Source organism: Suricata suricatta, chromosome 12, assembly GCF_006229205.1.
Source record: "Suricata suricatta isolate VVHF042 chromosome 12, meerkat_22Aug2017_6uvM2_HiC, whole genome shotgun sequence".
NCBI classification, from domain to species: Eukaryota; Metazoa; Chordata; class Mammalia; order Carnivora; family Herpestidae; genus Suricata; species Suricata suricatta.
Genome location: NC_043711.1, coordinates 3,350,546 through 3,370,801, shown reverse-complemented (window position 1 = coordinate 3,370,801; position 20,256 = coordinate 3,350,546). Strand labels below are relative to the sequence as shown.

The 20,256-nt window shown below is 63.9% G+C and overlaps 1 protein-coding gene across 1 annotated transcript in view; it reads right to left on the bottom strand.

Annotated features, from left to right (window-relative positions):
* Positions 1 to 20,256, bottom strand: part of KDM4B (lysine demethylase 4B) — an 86,229-nt gene that overhangs the window by 26,952 nt on the left and 39,021 nt on the right. Inside the window, 4 exon segments of the mRNA XM_029919339.1 lie at positions 49 to 245; positions 12,023 to 12,160; positions 16,341 to 16,444; positions 17,638 to 17,680. Of these exon segments, the coding sequence (XP_029775199.1) occupies positions 49 to 245; positions 12,023 to 12,160; positions 16,341 to 16,444; positions 17,638 to 17,680 (482 nt within the window).

Below are 20,256 nucleotides of genomic sequence, written 5' to 3'. Positions count from 1 at the left end.
CACCAGCGCCGGGCGGGGCGCAGCGGCTCAGGCTGCCGGGTGCCTCACCTGCGCAGGAGCTTGGCCTTGAGCGAGGCCCGTGAGGCGCTCCAGGTGCTCAGCTCGGGGCTGCTCAGGGCCGTGGGCCGCGTGTGGTCGAGCACCGTCAGGTCCTTGCCTTGCTTCCACAGCTCGTACCGTTCCGGCTGCAGGATACGCACGAAGACGTCCATGGAGATCTTGACCATGTCCTTCCGGCACGTGCACTGTGGGGGGCGGGGGAGACCAGCTGAGCCCGGGGTCAGAGAGCGGAACAAAGGCGGGGTGAGCCCAGGCCGGGCTCTGTCCTTTCTAGAACTTCTACCTCCAGACAGGAAATGGGATCTTTCCATCCCAGGTGTAAGCTGTGCCCTCAGGTGTGAGCTCCGGGCCCGCCCCACTGGGGTCAGGGCCACCACGAGGGCCTTGGGCGTCAGCAGGTGTAGAGACGCGGCTCAGGAGCCCAAGGCCGCAGGGGTCCGAGTTCCGGTGGCCGTGTGGGCTCTGACCCCAATCTCCGACCTGCTGGACACACGTGTCCCCAGGCGGGTGAAAATGCACGGGGAGGTGCCTCCTAGCAGCAGTAACTGCAAAGGCTAGGAAGAGGGGCCAGCTGTCAGTCCCAAAGGGCCAAGAGCAGAAAAGGAAACACAAGTGATTTCGAGAAAGTACGGGGCGCCCAAGGGCGCATACAGTCCTGTCCCAACCTCTGCTCGGGGTTTGGGGAGAGGACGCCAGGACCCAGGGGCTCAGCGCCTGGCCCCAGGGCAGCGAGAACCCAGACACAAAGTGGCCGGCTGAGGAGGGGGCTGGCACGCTGTGCCGGGAGGCCTGGAGGAGTGCCGCTGGGACTGGAGGGTCTCAGCGTCTGGGAGCTTCGAGCACCGGGCACAGGAGTGTGGGCGGACACGGTGTCCCCAACCCTCTGCCCTGAACAGCTCCCACGTGCCACGTGTCACAGCACAACCCCCAGAGCTGGGCGCCGTGCCGGTGGCACACAGGCGTCCCCAGGGGACACTCAACACCCTGGGCAGTTGCAGTTGTGGGCCAGAAATGCCAGCTATGGATTCTGGAAGCTGAGCTCTGGCCAGTGAGCCAATGACTTTCTCTGTCAGCAGGACGAATGCAGGCAGCCCTGGTCTCCTACTAACCTGGAAGATGAGACCAAAATGAGGCTAAAAAAGGGAGGTACCAGAGGGGACACTGGTCTAGGGCAGGCCTGGCAAACTGTCCACTGAGGGCCAGGCAGCGAGCAGTCTCAGCTTTGTGGGCTGCACGGTCTCTGTCACAGCCTCTCAGCTCTGGAGCTGGAGCTCGGAAGCATCCCAGATAAATATGTAAATGAAGAGGTGTGGCTGTGTGCCAATAAAACTTTATTTAGGAAAAGACGTGAAGGGCCGGTTTGGCACAGGCCCTGGTTTGCAGACCGCCAGTCTAGACTCCGGATGAGGAGTCAGTCCCTGGAGCAGGCGGCCGACTTGCCCCTGGGGTGCTGCGTTTGCATCTGTCTAAAGCGGTCACAGTCCTCGCTTCCTTATGGGGACACGTATACTTGAGACAAGTCTGTTTGGAGACCCTGACAGGAGGCAGCAGGGCAGCCACCCCCTGGGGGACATGCATGCCAGGGACCCCTGCACTATGGCCCCTGTTGCTTGGACTCTGAACTCCTGCCTGGAGCTTCCGGGGCCCCTCTTTCCGCCTCCCAGGCAAACAGACGGGCTTAGGAGAAGCCCATTTCCGAGGCTGGAGCCTACAACCATTTCCATTTTAACCACATGTCCCTCCCTCCCTTTATAGCCGCATCACTGCCACTTTCTCAATGGGAACGATGGTGAGAAGGAAAAGAGGTAACTGAATGCGCCACTGTGCTCCCTCCCCTTCCAAGCGTCCCCCATCTGCTCCAGAAGCGGTGTGGGCTGAGGACCCCCGGTCAGCGGTGGGCTTCAGGAAAGGTCCAGAGGGATTTCCTGCAGCCCCTCGCCCCCACCCCCACTCCTCCCGGGGCTGGATCCGGGAGCTCGGACTTGGGGACAGCAATAACCTCGCCACGCCGCGCAGGAGGGAATATTTATGGACAAGCGATTCCCGGCAAACGCAGTTCGTTTAATGAAAAATCGTGCAGCAGAGAAGGGCTGGCGGTGTAATTTGGCTTCGTCGGGGCGGGGGCACAGATGGTGCCTGCGTTTCAGACTCCTGGCCCGGCCGCAGCCTCCCCGAGTCACCATCGATAGCGGCTTATGGGATTTCTATCGAGTGGCTTTGCAATCGCTTTTCCTCAAATAATTAAAAAAGCACCTGTGTGCGCCACGGAGGGGACCCGCGGATGTGCGCCACGGAGCACTGCCCGGTGGCCTGGAGCCCGGGCCACGTGGCCGCACTCATTCCGTGCAGGTGCGGGCTGTGGTGGGCTTGTTGATGGGAGGGCGGGGACCGGAGCACACGCACCGGGGAACAAACAGTTGGGACCCAGGAGGGGAGCGACAGCCACAGACACGGCCACGTCACCTCCAAGACGGAGCAGCCACGGACCCACGGGCTCCTGTCAGCCCACCGCACAGGCCCACGAGAGGACCCCAGCTCCTCCTCACAAGCAGCGTCCTGGGGTGAAGGTGGCAGCCCCCCAGCAGCCCTGCCGGGACCATCACACATGGCTGCTCCGCCGGGAGTGCGCGCAGAGGCTCTGTGCTGCAGGGGCGACGTGGGAGGGGGCTCGGGGCGGCTGGGCCTCGGGACGGCCTCTGAGTGGGGCCGGAGAGAGAGAGGTCCGCAGCAAATGGCTGTTTGTTTTCCTTCTCTCCCTCTGGCCCCCTCCCACCCCCAAACCTTCTGGGACACACGAGCGCCCCAAGTTAGCAGCTCCCTGTTGGCACCAGCAACAGAGAGACCGTGCGCTCAAGAAGGCTGGCCGTGGGGCACGGATGTGGGGGAGGCGGGGTGAGGGGCCCCCCTACAGGCCCGAGCCCACCCCAGGGCCCCGGCACCACGGTCCATGCACACAGCCCTCAGCCACCAACGCCGTGTGTGCAGGGGCACTGCGCGGTCACCAGGACGCAAGTGGCACACGTCCTGTCCAAATTAGCCAAGGCCGGGCGGCTGGTGATTCCACTCCTGCCAGCCAGGAGGGGCCTTCTGGGAAGCGGGAGGAAGCAAAGGCAGGGAATTGGGGTGGGGTGGGGGGACTCACTGTGGGGCTGGGTCCCCCCCTGCCAGCCTCCAGCGACAGCTGCCTCACCGGTGGCCCCCACCCCGGGCCTGCCTGCCTGCCTTAGGTCGGCCTCCCGTCACAGGACGGGGGCCTGCTCACCACAGGCGCTGGCCCTGGGCCCCGATCCCGGGCTCCCTTATTCCCTCCACTGGCCCGCCGGCCACGAGGACACAGGGTGTGGGCTGGGCAGGTGGACACCTGGTGAGAACCTGGTTCCAGGCTGACGCCACGCACAGAGAGGGGCCCGACGGCCTGCACAGTGCGCGTCCCAGAGCCCCGTGCCAGTGCGGCTCGCCCACGAGGCCCTTCCGCAATGCAGTCAAGACACGCGCTGCGGAAGTGACAGTGGGGAGGGGGAGCCGTGGCTCCCCGCCCCCTCGCCAACCCCCTCATGGAGGACAGGCCTGCCTGCCCTGCTTGATGGGGGGGCCAGCAAGGCCACGCTGGTGGGTCGGCAGCCGCCAGCCGCACCCCGTCCCCAAAGGGACCTCACCCAAGGGAAGTGAGAAATGCAGACAGAGCGGGTCTCAACTTCGCTGCCAACGAAAACGTGTGCGCACCAGAAAACCGTGCGCGGGCTGCTCAACAGGTGTGGGCAGACGGCATAAATGGTAGGTCTGCCCGACGGCCCCGTGCACGCGGCTCAGCCTTGACTGAACATCTTCGGAGCAAGCCAAGGACATTCACTGAACACCGACCACGGTCCTTTCGATCGTGGGCCAAACAACGAGCCATTTATTTTTCTAAATCTCTTTATTGGGCGGTGTGTCCTTTAAGCCGAGGGTGGGCCAACGCGGCCCCCCGCCTGGGTGTGAATAAAGTTTTATGGGCAGGCGGACCTGCTGTGTGGGCGCTCCGACAGCAGAGTGGGGCCGTCAAGGTAGCCTGAGGCCGAAGGACCCCCGTGGGGGACTCCACACGTGCCAATCTTAGGACACTACGGACTGAGTTGTGTCCCTCACCCCCAATTCCTGTGCTGAAGCCCTAAACCCCCAATGTGACTGCTTGCGGAGGTGAGGACATTAGCGGGTAATTACGGTGACGTGAAGTCCCCGCCTCCCTGCCCCGTCCTGTCCCCACCTGCTCCACGCAAGGGCCCAGCGAGAAGGCAGCCGTCTACAGCCCGCCGACCGCTCTCATCGGAGCCCAGCCCCGCGGGCTCCCTGGTCTCAGGCGTCCAGTCTCTGCAAGTGTGGGGAACATGTTCCCCACTGTTTACAAGCCCCCGGCCCCCCATCTGTGGTGCTTGGTCACCGCAGCTCGAGTGGACCCAGACAGACATCCCTGCGAAGCCTATGGTCCTGGCTTTCACACTGAGGGGAGCGGGCCCCGTGCCCCCTGCCGCCTGCTCCCAGAGCCCGGCCAGGAGCCAGGCGGCACTCCAGGCTGTGTCTCCTCCGGGCCCCCTGCCCTTGCGGCCCCGCTGGCCGCTGCCCATGCACATATCCCCTCCAGGGTCTGGCCCAGTTGCATTTCACCCACGCCGGGGCCCGGGGGCCTGACGAGACCCGCCGTGTGCCGTCCGGGGGCTCTGAGCCCCTGCTAGCAGAGACACCAGCTCCCGACCAGCAGAAAACAAGAGGCAAAGGGCCGTGGGGGTGGGGGGTGCGCAGGTGGTTTGTTTCCGAATCACCTGCAAGCAGAAACGCCCCGCGGGCGGCTGAGGGACAGACCCCAGACGAGGCCCATGTTGGGGGACCAGCTTCCCCGGGGGGTTCCCATTACCCCAGGGCTGACCTGAGCCTTTGGAACAGCAGCCCGCGGCGGACGTGTGCTTTGCGGGCCTTCAGTTTCCGAAGCTTTAGATGTTTAAAAAGAAAGATCCCGAGATTCAATTCTGTAATTGAAGGCGTCAGAACCCAGAGCAGCCGCAGCTCAGAGTCCCGCTCCCCCGCGGGTGAACTACCGCGTCCTCTGAGCCACAGAGACTCAGCGGTGAGGGTCCCTGCCCGGCAGCGGCTCTCACGGTAATGGGGGGGCAGGTGTGAGGGGGCAGGCGCACACAGGGCACCCCCCCACTGCAGTCGCTGGGGGCACACACCTACTGTGCCCTCCCCTCGCCTGGTCCCTCCAGTAACTGCTGGCTTTGACCAGATAAGCACCCTGGGGGGAGGGGCAGGCTGCGAGGCCTCTGCACCCCCCACCCTGGGGCTGAGTCTCAGGGACATCTCACCAGGGTCCCTGACAACACTGGTGGGGGAGAGGCGGGGTGGAGAGGAGAGAGGCAAGGCAGGCGCCTCCTAGGCCAGAACCCCGACACAGCGCCCCCCCCAGCCTTCTGTCACAGGAGCGCAGGCCTCTGTCACCCCCAGGGGACCACTCCTGTCACAGGAGCTGGGAGCCTGAGAGCACCAGCCAGAGGCTCAACGCGAAGCTCGCTCCTGTCACTTCCAGATGACAAATGACAGAGTTACGCCCGTGGGGTTTGGGGGCCCTGGGCCTAATGTGAGCTCCGACCCGGGAGCAGGGAGGCTGTCACCCCAGGTTGGAAGGCTGACATGTCAAACGGCCTGATGCTCACACGCGGGCCTCCCAGGATGTGCCGTGGAGCCCGAGGAAAATGAGAGAATGGGACGTGGGGAGGGGGGTGCTGTCTGGTTATCAGACCAGGGGCCGCGGGCGGAGCCAACCAGGCTCTCTCCGGAGCATGAAAAATGGAAGCTGACATATCGTCCGGCTCAGAGCGGGTGGCCCTCGGGGCCCAGCAGCCCTGGGCTCCGGCTGTGCGGGCCGTGGGGGGCAGGGGACAGGCTCAGAGGGCCCGTGGCGGCAGGGACTGCCGGAAGCACCACAGGAGGCCCTGATGATAACTGAGCTCCGCAGCCCTGACTCCAAGCAAAATAAATTCAATCTTTTTGTAGGAATATGAAAAGCCCCTTATTACCGCGAGGACACTTCCAGCTGGAGGGGGGCGGGGGCGCAGAGTCTATCCCAGCGGATCGGTCTCCCAGGCCAGCACTCTCGCTGGCTGTGCGGACAGCATCAGCCCCCGGCCCAGGATGGAACCCCATGTCCTCCTGGCGAGGCTGGGGCCTCGTCTGGGCTACAGAGACAGGAGGGGACAGAGGGGACACAACGTCACTGTGACAAACCCTCTGGGGCAGGAGAGCTGCCTCACGCTGCAGGGGTGTTAAATGCGATGACGCACCAGGGGCGCCTGGGGGCTCAGCCGGTTAAGCGTCCAGCTTTGGCTCAGGTCATGTTCTGGCGGTCTGTGGGTTCGAGTCCCGCGTCAGGCTCTGTGCTGACAGCTCAGAGCCTGGAGCCTGCTTTGGATTCTGTGTCTCCCCCTCTCGCTGCCCCTCCCCTGCTTGTGCTCTGTCTGTCTGTCTCTCTCTCAAAAATAAGTAAACACTAAAAGAAAAACAAACAGAATTAGCCCTTAAAAAATAAAGAACCCCCAATACGAAGCGATGTTTCTGGAGAATGCACATGGTCCTACTCCTCCGGCTCGCTCGCCCCCACGTGTGTGCAAGTCCGAGTTCTTTAACGTGTGGATTCCGATTTAAACCAACCATCCGCTCAGCCCTCCCCCCACAGAATACCTCCGCCGGTTCCCAGCTCCCCCTCCCAGGCAGCAGGGAGGTCACGGAAGTCAAGAGGCTCACCTGGGGGGGTGGGCGCCCCTGACGGCACTCAGGCCAAAGTCACCACCACCCTAGTACAGCAACGTCTGTTCGCAGAGGCGGGGAAATGGGGACCGGCTGCGCGGCCAGGGTCCGAAGTGCCTCCCCGCCGCGGGGAAGACAGCTCCGTGCTGCCGGAAGTCGGGCGGGGAGAGCCTGGGGCGGGCACACACTCCACTGGGACCCCAGGGTCCCGCCCCAGGCCAACAGGGCCGGTGGCCTACGGGGAGGCCTGTGTCACAACCCCAGCTGCCCAGGCCCATTCGCTCCCAGCGTTCCTGACTGGCCGCTTGTGCTCTGGTCTGTGCCAGGCCCCGTGTGGCACAGGGACACCCGAGCCTGATGGCTGGTCACAGCAAAGGTGGACGTTTCAGGCAGGACCGAGGCAATCAGAGTGCGAGGCGCCCCTTGCTGGGGGCTCCGGCGGTGGGTGGGCGGCCCTGGACACTACCGGAACGTGCTGGACGCTCCCGAGGCCAGGCTGCCTCGGAGCCCACAGACCCACGTGCCGCCTCACGCCCCCATTTCAACAACACCGAGCTTGAATCAGAGGCCACCTCTTTCTAAAAAATGGAACAGACATTTAGAGTCTGCTCTTGTAAAAGAGCAAAATGGGATGGAGAAGATGCAGTGCCGGCCCAGAGAGGAAATTATTAAACACGGTCCAACGAAATCATCAACCCAAACAGCACGTGCGCCGGGGCCCCCCTCGCTTTCCGCGCCGTCAGGAACCGTGCGGGGCTGCGCCAGGCCCGGTGGGCGGGTCGGTGGCCACCGGCCACAGGCAATCGGGGACCCGTCTGCTCCCTGGCGTGCTCGAGGACGGGCACCCGCAGAAGCAGCCGTGCCCACGGTGAGGCCGGGCCAGCGAGGGCCTGTCTTCCGGCCGACGGCTCCCCATCCCTGCAGAGCCACCCGTCCGAACGCACACTCCGCCCTCCGCCCGGCCAGGCAAGCGACAAGCACGCTCCTCCCCGAGCACTGGGGCCCACAAAGCGTTAAACACCCCCCGACGGGGGCGGAGAGGCAGCCTCAGAGCCCACATCTGCTCGTGACGGCTCACAGACGCCGCGGCCCCCCGGCTCTGATGTAATTACCAGCGCTGCAGCAAGAGACATAACAAACCAGTTCATTAGGAAATCCACTGGAAGTTCTCGGAAGCGCTTCATAAACAAAACAATTAGGTGCACGGCTCCTAGGGCTCCCCTCGGTCCTCCGCCACGGGCTGCTTCCCGCGGACCCCATAGCCAGCCTGGCTGGCAGTGCTGACCTGGGACCCAGCACACCCCGGCCCCCGGGAGGCCAGGCCTCCAGCGGCACCGCCCCCCTTCTCTATGAAGGAAACCTCACCCGACTGTCCTGTCCTCTCCGGGGCCCACCTGTGTGACCTCGGCCACCGGGACGGCCGGACAGTCCTCCTGTCTGTCTGCAGCCTGGGCTCCCTCCCTCCATCTCCCATTCCAGCACCGTAAAACTGACAAACTGGGCGCCCGGCGCTGAGCGTATGGCCACCACAATGACAAAGGCCACGGGAGGATGCCACGTGCAGCTGAATCTAAAACAAGACCGAGAGGCCTGGGGGCCGTCCCGAGCAACTGTGCAACCGTAACCCCCAGAACTTCTGACAGGGGCAGAGGGGAGGGGGACAGGAAGCCCCGGGAAGGAGCGAGGGGAAAACACATTTCACACGGCAGTTTGCCGTGAGCCCCGCGCACCTGCCTGGCCCGCGCCACAGACCACAGGGTCGCCGAGGCGCAGAAGGGCCGGTGTCCGGCCCGCCTCCAGCCCGGGGCTGCCCACTGCGGCCCTCTTCCCCACGCATTCACCCTCACCCCGCACCCCTGCCTCCTGCCACTGCCACCAGGGCTCCTGGTTCATTGCTGGGGCAGGCGGCATCCTCACCCAAGTGGAGGCCCCTCGACCTAAACAAGGCAGTGCCCGGTTTACGGTAATGACCCACAAGGCCCAGGCAGGGGCTTCAGAAGGGGCCCCTCACCCCGCAGGCCGTGTGTCCGGGGGGGGCCTCTCCCCTCCTCCACACGCCACAGAAGCCCCCCCCCCCGTAGATGCCTCGGTGGGGGGGGGGGGGCAGACGGCCGCTGGAAACCCAGGTCAGCGCCCAGGCTCCTGGCTGTGCGAACTGGGTTTTAAATCTCTCATTGTCTCATCCAAAGTCAGCCTCTGCACCTGCCTCGTGGGGCGGTCCGCGACAGCACAACCTCAACGGGGGGACAGCCCCATGCCGGGCTCCTCCCCGTGCCACCCACCCTGGGAGCAGCTGGGGCTGCTCCAGAGCTAATCCAACGTGGCGTGCAGCCTTGTAGGACTAATTCGAGTTCAGACCCCGGAGGGGTGGTGCGGGCACATTTATCTTCGAGTGAAGCTGCCGCATCCCTCTGATCTCCCCCGACAGTAATCCCACTACAAAGCCTGCGGGTCTGAGCGTGCGCCCAGGGACTTCTGTTCCTAGAAATGGAGCACAGGCCTCAAGAGGAGGCCACCAGCCTGCAGAGATGCCCGAGGGCGGGGAGGGAGGGGTCCTCCAGAACCCTCACAAGGTGCATGTCCCCAAGTCGGGGGAGGGAGACAGGAAGGGCGAGGGTCCAGCCCTCCTGCTGCCGTGACCTTGGTGAAGTCACGTCTCTTCTCTGGTCCTCGCAAGGTCACGAGGTTCAGAGTCACGGTGCCATCCGTAAAGCCGGAAAGAAAGATGGAGGAGGAGAGAGACGGAGGAGAGAGACGGAGGAAAGGGGAGGGGGAGGCAGCGCGACCCGCAGGCGGGGTCCAGCTGAGGAAAGGCAGGGCTCCAAACAAAAGCAGCAGCAGCGCGTGTGACCCGCCCACTGCCCCCCCCCCCCTCTCTCCCTGCAGCGCTCTCTCGCTCTCTCGGGGACCCTCCACAGCACCGGCAGGGCTCGGGACGCTGTCTGCCTGTGACATTCGGTGCTCCCCTTGTTTCGGGCCTGGCGAGGAGAAAGGACTCTGGGGCTCCAGTGACCCGGTTCTGGCCTGTTGCTCCCATTCTAGAAAACAAACGGACAGGACCGCCAGGAACACGGACTACAGGCCAAGCCTTCCCCCCCAGGGGCTGCAGGCCCCATAGGAGGAAGCACCTACCAAAGGCAAGACCATGCCTCCCTCCCTGAAAGGCGACACCTGTTCTCACAAAGAAGTTGTAACAACAACAACAACAACGCCTCTCCTGCCTGGACCAGACTCCTGACGGACGCAAAGCTTGCAAGAGGCCGGAGCTGCTGCCCCACTCCCCGGGCGGAAAGCCCGGGAGCAGACGTCCAGGACCTCACGGCCTGACACCTCCCGGCAGAGCCCCTCGCCTTCCTGGCACGGGGCCGGGCAGCTGGGGTGACCCCGCGAGGGAGCCCGGCTCAGGGCCTGGCCACCCGCCTGCACCCCGGCCTGGCGGGCACCGCGCGCCACTGGCTCAGTCATTTCACGCTCGGCCGCCTGGCGCCGCAAGCGCGGGGCCGTCTACGGCAGCACTCCCCAAATGTCACGCGCTTGTGAACGCACGGCTGAACCCGAAACTGCTTTTACTATCTGGGCAGCCCCTGCCGGCCCCACCGCGGCCCGGGCTCCGAGGCGCCGCCGGGACAGGCCTGCCATCTGGCCCAGACCTGACGACTCAATCGCGGCTCACACCGTGGCCGGAGCTCGGCACACGGGCCCCGGGAACTCCCTGGGCTTCCACTCCTGTCCACAGCGCCCTGCGCCCACAGGGGACCTGAGATCCTTCCTTTACATCAGGAGAAAAGCCCCCGACGACGCTCAGAGGTCTCCTCTCTGAGCAAAGACCAGTGTCTCTGCCCAAGACCCCCTCCCCCACTGGTAAAAATCCCGACACTTAAACCCCAGGCCGCCTTTCCGGTCTCCTTCCTACAAAGCCCACGTCCTGTTCTAACCTGCACTCAAACAGCGGAGCCAGAGAAGCGGGTAGTTAGAAGAAGGAAGGTGAGCCGACCCGTCTAGACCCGGGCTGCCCACCAGAAATAGAACTGTATGATCTCCGTTCGTCTGGTCTCCACGTCCAAACGGTAAAAGGAAACTGGCTACATTCCCATTAATATTCTGTTTAACCCCATCCATCTGAAAACACCGGCTCCATAACCAGCACGAGCCAAGTATCTGTGCCCTACTTCATGTCCTTGGTCGCGCAGGGCCTCGGACGGCGCGTGTCTGACACTCACAGCTCACGGCCACACATTCGTCACCCCGGGTCACCGCTTGCGGATCTGGTGAGAAGCCGTCTGCTCTGGCCCTGGGTCGGAGCTCGCCAAGCGATCCCCGGGGGGAACCCCCAGGCTCCAACTTGGGAGCTGGCCGGACGCACCCCATTTTCACGCCGCGCTGGCCTCGCTGGAGGGGGCCCTCCTGTGCTGGGGGCCCCAGCGCTAGGGAGCTGCCATGAGAGACTGGGCCCATGTGCAGGGGACAGAGGCCGAGGGGCCGAGCCCAGCCTGACGGGAGGGGTGTGCGTCTCCTGCACAGCAGCCCGCGGCCTCAGTGGCAGTCCTGGGAGGAGGGGCTGTAGGCCAAGCAGCTGGGCGCCCACCGACAGCCCCTCCTGGCTGGCTGCCCTGCCAGGCTCCGTCTCCCCACGAGGGGAGTGTGAGTCTGGGGCTCACACTCCCTGAGTACTTCCCCTCTCGGGGCCCCCAGAGGGAGCCGAGGGGGCGCGGGGGAAGGGAGGCAGCCACGGGCCCACCCTGTGCCCAGCCGCTCCCAGCAATCTGCCAGCTTCAGGCTGTCAATTGAAACCACGCAGAGGGGCACGTGTGCCAAGGACCTTTGGGGACGAGAACTCAGTCCGGATGTCACGTCTGTCCGCCAGTGACCGGTCGGAGCTCTCAGAACGAGCAGGGAATTCCCGGGAGGAGAACCCGAGCTGTCTTCCTGGCCTTCCATGGCCTCCGCGGACAGCCCGGGCCACCGGGAAGCCCACGGGTCCCAACGGTAGAGTCTGCCGGGAGGGAAAGCCCTCGGCCGCAGGCTCCAGGCTGCCCCACGTCCACCCGCCTGCCCCACGCCTCCTCCCTGATTGTTCCAGAAACACCACCGAGTATAAACAGAGGCTGCCCCAGCCCTGGTCCGAGGGCGCGGGCTGAGAGGGACCCACCCCCACGCGGACCCCGTCACACGGCCTGCGGGCACTCACCTGACTGGCCACCTTGCCGTAGTCAATCCACCGCAGGGTGGCGAAGTTGGTGGACTCCGCGCAGTTGAACCCGTGATTGAAGCCGGCGTGGTAGCCGTAGGGGAAGGTGATCATGAACTCGCCGGCCTCCTGCGTGATCTGAGGAGGGACAGGGACAGGTGAGCGGGGAGCCCGTGGCCCAGGGGCGGGGCCAAGGTGGGGATGGTGTTTACTGCTCAGCTCCCCTACCAGAAGCCAGGCTGGCGGCAAAGGCCACCAGGAGGCACCACCAAGTGCCGCAGGGGCACGTGGGGTCCAGAACTTCCTGGTGAGTGCCAGGGAGCCCCGGCTTCAGGAGCGAGCGGGGTTCTGCCTGGTGGAAGGCAGCCTGACTGCCCAGACTCCAGCTGGTCCCCACAGTCTCCACGGCGGGTGTGGCCGTGATCAGGAGGAGAGCTCTGCTGTGCCCGCCACTCACCGGGGCCCCAAGGTGACAGACACTCTGTTTCCTGTGGGGCAGGCCCCTGGGGGGCTCAGTCGGTTGAGTGTCTGACTCCTGGTTTCAGCTCAGGTCATGATCTCAAGGTTCACGGGGTCAAGGCCTGAGTCAGGCTCTGCGCTGACAGCGTGGAGCCTGCTTGGGACTCTCTCTCCCTCCACCCCTTCCGTCACTAGCTCTCTCTCTCTCAAATAGTCTTTAAAAAACACAGTCTCTAGACACACAGGCTGCTCAGTGCTACGCCTCTGGGCGCTCCAGGCTGCGGGGCAGGAAAGGGTCTCCGCGTCCTGTCTGCCATCCACTGTGAGACGCTCTGATACAGCACCGAGCATAGGACAGGGCATCCTCCAAGTTCGGGGTCCTTCTTGCCCTTGGGAGGAAAGGCCTCCCGCTGCACGTGTAAAGACGTTCCTGGAAAATGACCCGAGTTCTGAGGGTCCGTCCCTCACATCCCGGGAGGCGGCTCCTTCCAAGTGAGGTGGGAGGCCGGAGAAACACATTAGAACACGTTATAAGCGTGTTATAAAGACAGAACGTCAAGGTCGGAACTCTGTCAAATGAGCCGATGTTTGATGGTCTGATCCGATCTCTGAAACAGATCCCAAACCGAGGGGCGGTGTTCGTGACAGGGGAGAAGGCCCATGGTGAGCCCAGACTGGCTCCCAGCCCTGGAGGAAGAGGTGGGGGCTGCGGCTGCCCCCCTGGCCCTGCTCCCCACGGGGGGAGGGGGGCACTGAGCCCACCACCACGCGCTCCGAAGGACGGGCAATCTGGAAGGAGGAGGACACGTGAGAGTGGGCACTGGTCCCCTCACTGTGCCAGAACATGACAGGCGGGGCCAGCGGCCCGCTCCACGGATGGGGAAACAGGTTGGCGGCGAGGGAGGGAAAGTCCGGATTCCCTGAGGGCTTAGGGGAGTAGCCGGTGCCCCAAACGGGAACGGACCCGTCGGCAGCCCCTGCCGCCCGCAGTCCCCAGCCTGGGAGGTTGGCCTCTGTCACCAAGAGACACGTTCTTTCTAGGGTTTCACTCGACGGCTTCGCTCCCACTGCGCTCCTGTGCTTGACTCTGTCTTTGCTGTGTCTTCGAGGTCCCCTGTCCCTTCTCGCTCCTCAAGGGCAGTTGTCGCCGGGATGGCTCTCCGGCCGGAGGAGGCTGGGCGGTCTCTGCTCTGGCAGGTCCGGCCGCAGGGGGCACTGTGCTCCTGGCTTCACACGGGTGGGGGGCGTCTCTGCAGGGTCTCCGGGGGGCGGCGGGAGGTCAAGGTTCCCAGGCACCTGGCCAGCGGTCCTGCGTCCCTGCGGGTGGCGGTGGGAGGGTGGATTTTCGCCGGCCCAGTGTCCCTCGGTGGTTTCCGCCGCCTCTCCGGAGGCTGTCAGGTGTGTCCACTCCTTCTGCCCCTACTTACTCGGCTGTTCATCTTCCTGCTGTAGCTTTGGAGTTCTCAAGCTTGCTCATCTTTATTTATTCCTCCAGAGAGAGGAGTAGAAATTGCTGGATTCATTTAAGTAGCCCGTTAGAAGTCAGACCCTGAGGGGGTGGGGGTGGGGCGGGAGATGGGGGGCGGGAGACTTCCAGAAGCCGACCACAGAGTCAGAAATCAATCAAAACCGACACAGCCTGGAGAAAAGCCAGTCCTTAAGAACGTGAAGATATTTTTCTTTTCAAGTAATGAATTGCACCAATCAAGGGAAGTCAGCGTGCATTAAGTTATATTTTTAAATTCCTGTCCCAGTGACAGGCATGTGGGGGATGAACCACACGCACGGCGGGAGGTGGAGGTGGAGAGAGAACACCCAGTGTCCCCAGGGCCACAGCAACGTCCACATCTAGAATTTTCTGGCCTGGTTCCTGCCACAGGACCTCGTGAAACGGGTTCCAAATAAAATTAAAATTTAAGGATTTTTTTCTTTTCTTTCAAAACGTTGATTACTGATTTTCTTAACTGTTTTTTTTGAGCTGACCTTGGACAGCGCCACCTCATTCTTCCTCCAAGCCTGCTCGCCTCCACCCCGCCCTCCACCAGGCTGGCAGCGGCCTGGCCCCAGCTGGTGGCGGGGGGGTACTCACTGCAGGGTCCCTGTGTGGGGAGGTGCCCGGGCGGACTTGGGAGCCCTGCTCTCCCGGCGACCCCTCCACAGACCATGGCCCAGAACGGATGCGCTCGGTGAGGATGGCAAGTAGATTATGTTCCTGTCACCGAGCGCCACAGCCTGGTGGCTTCGTCTCCGGCCCACAATGTCTGTCCTCCATGTCACAGCCGTCAACATTATCCCGACAATAAATTAGGAGGCACTTGGGATGATGGATAGGCCGTGCGGCACGGCAGTGAGCGGCCAAGGGAGCGCCAGCCTCAGCGCCAGTCACGGAGAAGCCCGAGCTGAGCTGCTTCCTCCAGCTCTCGCGGAATAAATGAGGAAGTCCGTGGCAGATTACAGAAATACACACTTTTAATTATTAAAAAGCTCTGCTATTGATCTGCTTTTTCTTCCAGAAGTAAATACCATTACAAAGATTTATAAGTGGAGTGCGGGAGTCACTCCCCCCAGGGCTGCCAGGAATTCAGATGAGGACCCTGGCGGGGCATCCATCTGGAGCCCGCCACCAATGCTCCCTGCTGCCCAGCCATGGCCATCGTCCCCCTAAGGCCCACGGACAGCTGGTGGGGGGCAGGGGGAGGGGGAAGGGGAGGGCAGCCTCTGAGGGCCGGCAGCCGCCCCGGGCCAGCAGGGCAGTGCTCACACAGACGGACAGTGACGCAGGGGACAGGAGGGTGCCCCCGCCAGCCAACCCTTCGACAGGCATCTCTAGGAAGCACTGTGGGAAATCACGGACTTCTCACTTCCTGAGTGGGGCAGGGTCTGTTCGCAGGGCTGGGGGAAGGGCACAGAGAGAGCCTGCGTCTCTAGCAGCGGAGCATCCCGCTCTCTGATGGACCAGCCCGACAGGGAGAGCGAATCCCCGATCTGAGCGCTAAGGCCGCGGGCGATGTGACTGAAATGTCAGAAGCAATTACCGAGGGGCTGATGCCGGTGGCCAGGATGCGGCGTGAGGGTCTGCTCCGGCCTGACAAGCGTTCCCAGGGGGAGACCTTCAGACCCCAGATCTCCAGGAGGCTTCCCCTCTCGGGGCCTCGGGCCCAGCCCAGAGTCTGCTCAGGCCTCCCCGGAAGGTTCTAGGCACGTGCCTCTCGGGGAGACAGGTCTGGGCGTCCCTAGCCAGGCTTGTCTGCAGGGTGCCTGCTGTGGACACCGGCTGCGCACCCCCCCAGGGCAGAGCCCCGACCAAGGCCCAGCCCCCCTCCTCTACAGGGTCCTCGCCACCCAGACGCCCCCGCCTCAGGCCTCAGTCATCACAGCCCGTCGGAGGAGCAGAGCTAGGCAGCCCCTGAAGCAGGAAATTGAATGAGTCCACAGTCTTCGTGAGGCCCGAGAGCCAGACCATTCATTTCCAAACAGGTACTCATTCTCTCAAAGGGCATCTGCCGTGGGCCACAGGGTGGGGCCAGACATGGGGCAGAGCTGGGGGGTGGGGGCATCGAGAAGCCTGCCCGGTTCTCCAGGGGCCCCTCCCCTGCTGCCCTGACCCTGAAGGGCCCCTCTGGCAGCCACCGGCCACATGGACATGGGACTGGGTCCAGGAGGGGCTGGGCGGTGAGGGCAAGGCCCCGCCCTCCGCCCTCCTCTTCCATCCTCACCCCCGGGCACAGCAGAGCTGGAGGCTGACTACCCAGCCTCCCCGCCCCCTCCCTGGATTGCCAGCATTCTAGAACCTTCTCAAGGGGTGAGAAGCCAGTTCCCTGGCTGGGACGCTGCTGGCTCCCGGGCAGCATCTACGTACCCGGCTGAATGGGATCCCGTACTTCTTGAGGATGATGGGCGAGATGAGGGTCATCTTGTGCCGCAGGAAGGCGTCACAGCCCTGGGAGCTTCCGGGGAAGAACCCTGCAGCAGAGAAGACGGGCGTCGGCCTGACGCCGGGGAGGCCTCTCTCTGGGCAGCACACCCCCCGCATCAGGCACGGCGTGCGGGGCCCCAGCCCCGAGGAACAGAACGGAACGCACAGGACCCCGTGGCAAAGCTGCTGGTGGCCTTGACGGCAGCCCCCTGGCCCCAGTCAGGGAGCCGGAGCCCGGGACGGCCTGCTGAGGGAGGGGCGCGCCCTCCGAGTCACAGACGGGTGCAGACAGGGGCTGCCGCTGCGCAGACGTCCCCTCTGAGTGCCCCCATAACACCTGCCGCACGCAGGGGTGCAGCCAGCTGCGGAGATGACACAGGAGGGGTGCTCCCCGCCCAGAAGAAGCTCTCTGCACATGTGGCCCCACGGCAGGCGAGGGGACGTGAGCTCCAGGCATCACAGAGCCCCGGGGCCTGCAGTCTGGCAGGAAAAGGGCTGAGTGACCCACCTGTGCCCGTGGCTGCGGCTGCGCCCCACCCCCCACCCGGGCGTCCGGGATGCACGAGGCAGCCTGAGTTCCCGTCGGGGGCCGCCTCCCGTCTCAGGGAACCCCACGGCAGCAGTTTAAAACGATGCTCACAGGGGCGCCTGGCGGCTCAGTCAGCCGAGCGTCCGACTCTTGGTTTCAGCCCGCGCCATGATCTCAGGGTTCATTAGTTCGAGCCCCGAGTCAGGCCCTGCACTGACAAGGAAAGCCTGCTGGCGATTCTCTCCCTCCCTCCCTCCCTCTCTCTGCCCCTCCACCCCCTCTCAAAATAAAAAACTTAAAAAAAAAACATAAAGTGATGCTTGTCAGTGTATGGAAGTCAGACCATCAGTTCTACCTGCTCAGGAACTGTGTGTTTAACCGACACAGTTAATGGGGACATTTCCAAGTCACTCGCTGCCTGAAGCTCAAGTCAAGGACATGTAGGTCCAGCGGTTGAGGAAAAGCCGGCCCTGGATCGCACGCGGAGGGGCCGGCCTTCTTGCCCCAACCGTGACCCAGAGACGGCACGACTCAGCGACGTGCAGGGCGGGTCACAGCAGCAGGCCTCCCAAGGTCCCTGCTCCCTCCAGGACTGACCCCCAGGCACAGCCAGCCCCCCCAGGGACCCTCCTGGGAGCGACCCAGACCTCGGGCCCCAGCCCCCAGGCAGCGCACATCCCCACGGCCGCCAGTTCAAGGGGGGACACTCACGTGTGCCCACCCCACCTCCCACCCGCCTGCCGGGGCGGGGCGGCTCCGAGGGACAGCGCCACAGTGTTGGGGTGGGGGCAGGGCGCCTGCCAGCATGGACGCGACGGCCAGGTTCTGGAAAGTGCGAGGGATTACTGAATCCAACAACTTTCCTCGGTGCTAAAAGCGTTTCAATTAGAGTTATGGCCCCTGCCGCCCGGCCCGCGGCCTCTCTGCAGTTCCTCTTTTTAATGCACAGTTTAAGTGGCTCTCATTAAAGCTCTAATAAAGGCGCACATTTTAAGTGATTAGCACCAATAACACGCCAACACGTTAATGCTCTCTCCGCGGGCTCCCGACTCCCCCAGCGAGCCCATTGGAGCTCGGCTATTCATTTTCCATATTCATCGCAAACCCATTCCATCCATCTCAATAATGGGAGTCTGTGACGCGTGCCCCCAAAAAAGTTTGGAAGGGACACCGAGGAGGGCAGTGACTCACGTGCCCTAGAATCTCTCCCGTCCTCCCCAAGAGGGGGCGCAGGCCTGAGGAAGGGGCACAGGGGGTGGCGGGAGCCAGCCCTCCCCCCAGGGCAGACTGGAGCAACTTAGTGAGTCTGCACTGTGCACAAAGCCACACAGGGAGGCTCCTGGCCTGTCCTGGCCCCGGCCCCCTGCACACCCGAGAACGGGAGCCAGGCCGGGTCCCCGGGGAAGCAGGGCGCCGGCCACGCTCCAAGGGGGTGGCCACAGTCCCACAGGATCCCGTTCCCAGCGTTTCCGAGTGGTGCTCAGATCGTCCAGAACTTTTCTAGCAGCCAAAGCACAGAGAGGAAGAAGGTGCTGGGCACGGCTAACTGCAAACCCCAGGGGAAGCCACGCCGGGCAATGCCAGCGCTATTGGCCACCAGAGGCCGCCCGTGTGGGCCACTCCGGGGCTGTGGAGGCGTGGGAGGTCCCCCAGTGGCTCCGCGAGATGTCCGTGGCCTGCTCCGCAATACCTGTGCCTGTGCTGCCTTGCGTGTGGCAGGAGCTCCACAGAGGGACTGAGGGCAGGAGCCCAGGACCGGCGACCGCGTCACTGCAGGGTCTCCATGGGGGGGGGGGGCGGCCACGTGACCGCAGACAGGGACACAGGTTGGTGCCTCTGGAGGCAGGAACAGCTGGGGACACCTGGAGTGAGTCTGCGGGTTAACTAGGGCCCCTCCGGCTCACGGCAAAGCTGAGAGGCTCGCGCTGTTTGGAGCCACTGACTCTAGGGATTTGTCACAACAGCGACAGGAAAAGAGAGCGACGGGGGAGACCTTTGCTGGCCTGCATTTTACCATCAGCATCTGTGGCTTAGATTTATGTTCAAAAGGGTGCAAGGGGAAGCCATTTCAATTGGGGGTCACTCGAGATGTTAAGAAGGGAGAGAAATCGCTCTTTGCGAGGACAGTAACTGGCATTTCTGGGGTCTAGGTCTCCAACAGGACCGCGTCCCTGACTGCGCCCCCTGCTGCGGGGCCAGCCTCACCCCTAGGACAAGCCTCCCTCTGTCCTCATCCTGGGCGGGGGGCGGGGGGTGGAAAGCAGGCGTTTGTAGAAGAGACGGGCTAGACAGCCAGGACAGAGGCCCAGTTTTCAGAAAGAGCCACTATTTACATCTCCAAAGTCAAAGGGGGCAGGGGAAGCGTGAGGCGGGCACCCTTGGAGGGAGGGGTGGGGAGGGGGCACAGGATGTGGCAGGGAGTCAGTGTGCTGTACCAGTGCTAAGTGATGGCTTCTGGAAGATTCCCCTGGCTGCCTGCCACAGCCACCCAGAGGGATGGCCCTGCACGGGCCCAGGGACTCCTGGGGTCTGTTAGCGGCCTCGCAGGCACTTAGGGCCCCCTGAGGTCAGAGCAGCGGGCAGGGCCCTGAGGCGGGGAGCCCCACGGCCCCTCTGTCACAGTGGCCAGGGTGTCTGGCTTGTCTCCAAGGATCCCGTGTCCTGAGGGCCTGCCTTCACCCTGAGAGGTCCATGCTCCCTCTCTGGACACAGCCGGGGACCCTCTGACAAACCCCGTCTGCCCAGGAGGTCCCCTCAGGCCCACGCCAGCCACACGCAGGCAAACAGCCTTGCGGTCACCACGGGGGAGGGGCTCCTGACTGGACGTCTCATTTTCTAGACTAAACACAGACTTGAAGGCCTGGAGGGCGCGACTCAGTACCAGGCGCGGGGAGGGAGACAGAACCCGGTGCCCTCCAGGCCCGCGGGAGCCTGCAGTCACGTCCCGCAGCCCGGGCTAACAAACCGGGAAAGAGTGTTTCAGGCAATGGCATCTGTGCGTCATTCACCGAGTGACAAACCCCAGAGGGGGGCTGTGATCACAGAGGGAAAGGGAATGGAAAATCAGGCGGTGACGTCTTACAGCACACTCCCCCCAGAGGTGGAGACTCACACAGGAAGGAGGCCCAAGATGCTGGGGCTGTCACCCCCGCCCCCCAGCTCCCACCTTGGCCCAGGTCCCTGCCCGCACCCCCTTCCCCATCCTCGGCCCAGGTCCCTGCCCGCACCCCCTTCCCCATCCTCGGCCCAGGTCCCTGCCCGCACCCCCTTCCCCATCCTCGGCCCAGGTCCCTGCCCGCACCCCCTTCCCCATCCTCGGCCCAGGTCCCT